This window comes from Pipistrellus hanaki (genome assembly GCF_964339955.1).
Source record: "Pipistrellus hanaki genome assembly, chromosome: 12".
In the NCBI taxonomy this organism is placed as follows: Eukaryota; Metazoa; Chordata; class Mammalia; order Chiroptera; family Vespertilionidae; genus Pipistrellus; species Pipistrellus hanaki.
This window is the reverse complement of record NC_140514.1, coordinates 1,690,124-1,692,773: the sequence shown is the minus strand read 5'-3', so window position 1 is coordinate 1,692,773 and position 2,650 is coordinate 1,690,124. Positions and strand designations below refer to the sequence as shown.

The 2,650-nt window shown below is 75.0% G+C and overlaps 1 protein-coding gene across 1 annotated transcript; it reads right to left on the bottom strand.

Moving 5' to 3' along the window:
• Positions 1 to 222: 222 nt before the first annotated feature.
• Positions 223 to 2,142, bottom strand: KCNF1 (potassium voltage-gated channel modifier subfamily F member 1). Its single transcript, XM_084900936.1, has one exon. It carries the CDS (start codon positions 2,015 to 2,017, stop codon positions 329 to 331), a length of 1,689 nt encoding a protein of 562 aa, XP_084757062.1. The 5' UTR covers positions 2,018 to 2,142; the 3' UTR covers positions 223 to 328.
• Between the last annotated feature and the right edge of the window lie 508 nt (positions 2,143 to 2,650).

Here is a 2,650-nt window from a genome sequence, read left to right as displayed (position 1 = left end):
GGGGGGGGGCAGGGCTGAGGACCCCCGGCCTGAGAGAGAGCCGGCCACACGTGGGTGCACAGAGCGGGCTTTATTGAAAGAGATACAGAACGGAAGGCCCAGGGTCCCCGCCGCCTGCCCGCCCCGCCCGCCAGCCCGGGAGACAGCCTCCACCACCCTCCTGCCGCGGCTCCTGGCCCCCCTCCCGCCGCTGGCTCCCCGGCTCCGGACTGCCGGCCACACAGAGGGTCTCTCCCAGCCCCGGGCAGGCGCCCAGGGGCCTTCGGGGTTCGCTCAGGGGGTGGGGGAGGGACAGTCACAGCTCCGTCCGCCCGCCCAGCCGGCCCGCTCACTTGCAGCTCTGGAGCCGGGTCCTGTGCGGCTTCTCCTGGGTCAGCAGGGGGATGACGGTGTCGCTGTGGGAGCCGCGCAGCCGGCCGCCCCAGGCCCCCTCCGCGCCCGGGGCGGCGGCCTCGGCCTCGGCGGCGGCGGGCTCCGGCGGGGGGCTGTCCGGGTCCCCGCGGGCGCCCGGGGCCTCGGCCTCGCCCCCGCCCCCGCCCGGGCCGGCGCCCGCGGTGAGCTCCAGGAGCTCCAGCTCGTGCTTGGCGGCGGTCTCCAGCACCCGCTGCTTGTTGTAGTAGCGGACGAAGTTGTTGATGATGGGGTGGATGGGCAGGGCGATGGCGATGACGCCGCACAGGAAGCTGATGGCGGCGTTGAGCTTGCCCAGCGTGGTCTTGGGGTAGATGTCGCCGTAGCCCACGGTGGTCATGGTGATGATGGCCCACCAGAAGGACTGCGGGATGCTCTTGAAGAGCGTCTCGGGGTGGCCCTGCTCCATGGTGTAGCCCAGGGCGGAGAAGACGAAGATGCCCACGGCCAGGTACATGAGCAGCAGGCCCAGCTCCTTGCAGCTGCGCTTGAGCGCGTAGGTGAGCGTCTGCAGGCCGGAGGAGTGGCGCGCCAGCTTGAAGACGCGGGCCACGCGCAGGATGCGCAGCGCCTGCACGGCCTGCTGCACCTTGGCCAGCTCCATGACGCGCGCGCCCAGGTGCGTGAGCGTGAGGCTCACGTAGAAGGGCAGGATGGCCAGCACGTCCACCACGTTCATGAAGGACAGCGCGAAGCGCAGCTTGTCCGGGGAGGCGAGCAGGCGCAGCAGGTACTCGAGCGTGAACCAGCCGATGCAGGCCGTCTCCACGCTCTCCAGCACCGGGTGCTCCACGCGGCCGCCGCCGGCGTCCGGCACCTGCAGCTCGGGCACGGTGCCGGCGCACAGCACCACGGAGGACAGCAGGATGAGCAGGAAGGACAGCACGGCCACGGCGCGCGCCGGCCGCGAGGAGCCCGGCTTCTCCAGGAAGCGCCAGACGCGCTGCTGCCAGCGGCGCCCGCGGCCCGCGCCCCCGGCCCCGGGCCCCGCCGCCGCGTCCAGGCCCAGGTCGTCCAGCAGGAGGCGCACGCGGCGCGCGATCTCCTCCAGCTCCTCGCGCTTCTCGCGCAGGTGGCCGCGGCAGCACGGGTCCAGGAACTTGAGGTCCACCTTCCAGAAGTCCATCTCGCCCTTGAAGCAGATGGGGCAGAGGCCCTTCTTGATGTGCACCTCGCCCAGGTGGTACAGCTCGGCCACGCAGCGGAAGGCGTCGGGGTCGCGGTCGAAGTAGAACTCGCGGCGGCCCGGGTCGTAGTCGTCGCAGAGCGAGAAGATGCGGTCGTAGCCGCCGGCCAGGCAGCCCAGCAGCTCGGCCAGCCGCGTCTCCGGGTAGCGGCTCAGCAGGCCGCCGTCCAGCACCTGCCGCACGCCGCCCACGTTCACCACGATCTCCGCGTCCCCGCCGCCGGCGCGGGGCCCCCGGCCGCCCGGCTCCTCCGGGGGGCTGCGCGCTGCGGCGGCTGTGTCCACCCCGTCCATGCTCCCGGCCCGGTCCACGCTCCCGGCCCGGTCCACGCTCCCGGCCCTGTCCACGCTCCCGGCTCCGTCCATGCTCCCGGCCCGGTCCACGCTCCCGGCCCTGTCCACGCTCCCGGCTGCGTCCATGCTCCGGGCCCCGCGCCCCGGGCTCCGCCGGTCCCGCCGGTGCGCGCGGCTCTCTCCTCCCGGGGAAGCCCCGGCGGCGCCGGAGGGAGGGCGGTCACAGCGGGGAGCCGCCGGCGGGGGCGCGCCGCGGGGGAGGCTGGCACCGGGCGGGCATCCGGGCGGGCGGCGCCGGGGCGCGTGGGCGGCGGGGGGCTCCGGCTGCCTCCGGCCCCCCGCGGGCGCTCACCTCGGCTCTCCGCGCGGCGCGATCGGGCCCCGGGGCTCGGCTTCCGGCAGAAGCGGGGTGTCCTGGGTGGTGGGGGGCAGGTCCGCCTCCCCGGGGCGCGCGGACAGCGCCTAGCGGTCCCCGGAGCCCCCGCGCCGGCCGCGCAGTCCGCCAGGAGCTGGAGAGGAACTTGGCCGCTCCGCGCCGCTCCAGCACAATAGGAGCCCCGCCTGACGTCAGGAGCCCTCCCGCGGCCCCTCTCCGGGGAGATCGGCCCCTCTCCGGGGTGATCGGCCCCTCTCCGGTGAGATCCGGCCCCTTTCCCGGTGAGATCGGCCCCTCTCCCGGTGAGATCGGCCCCTCTCCGGGGTGATCGGCCCCTCTCCGGGGAGATCGGCCCCTTTCCCGGTGAGATCGGCCCCTCTCCG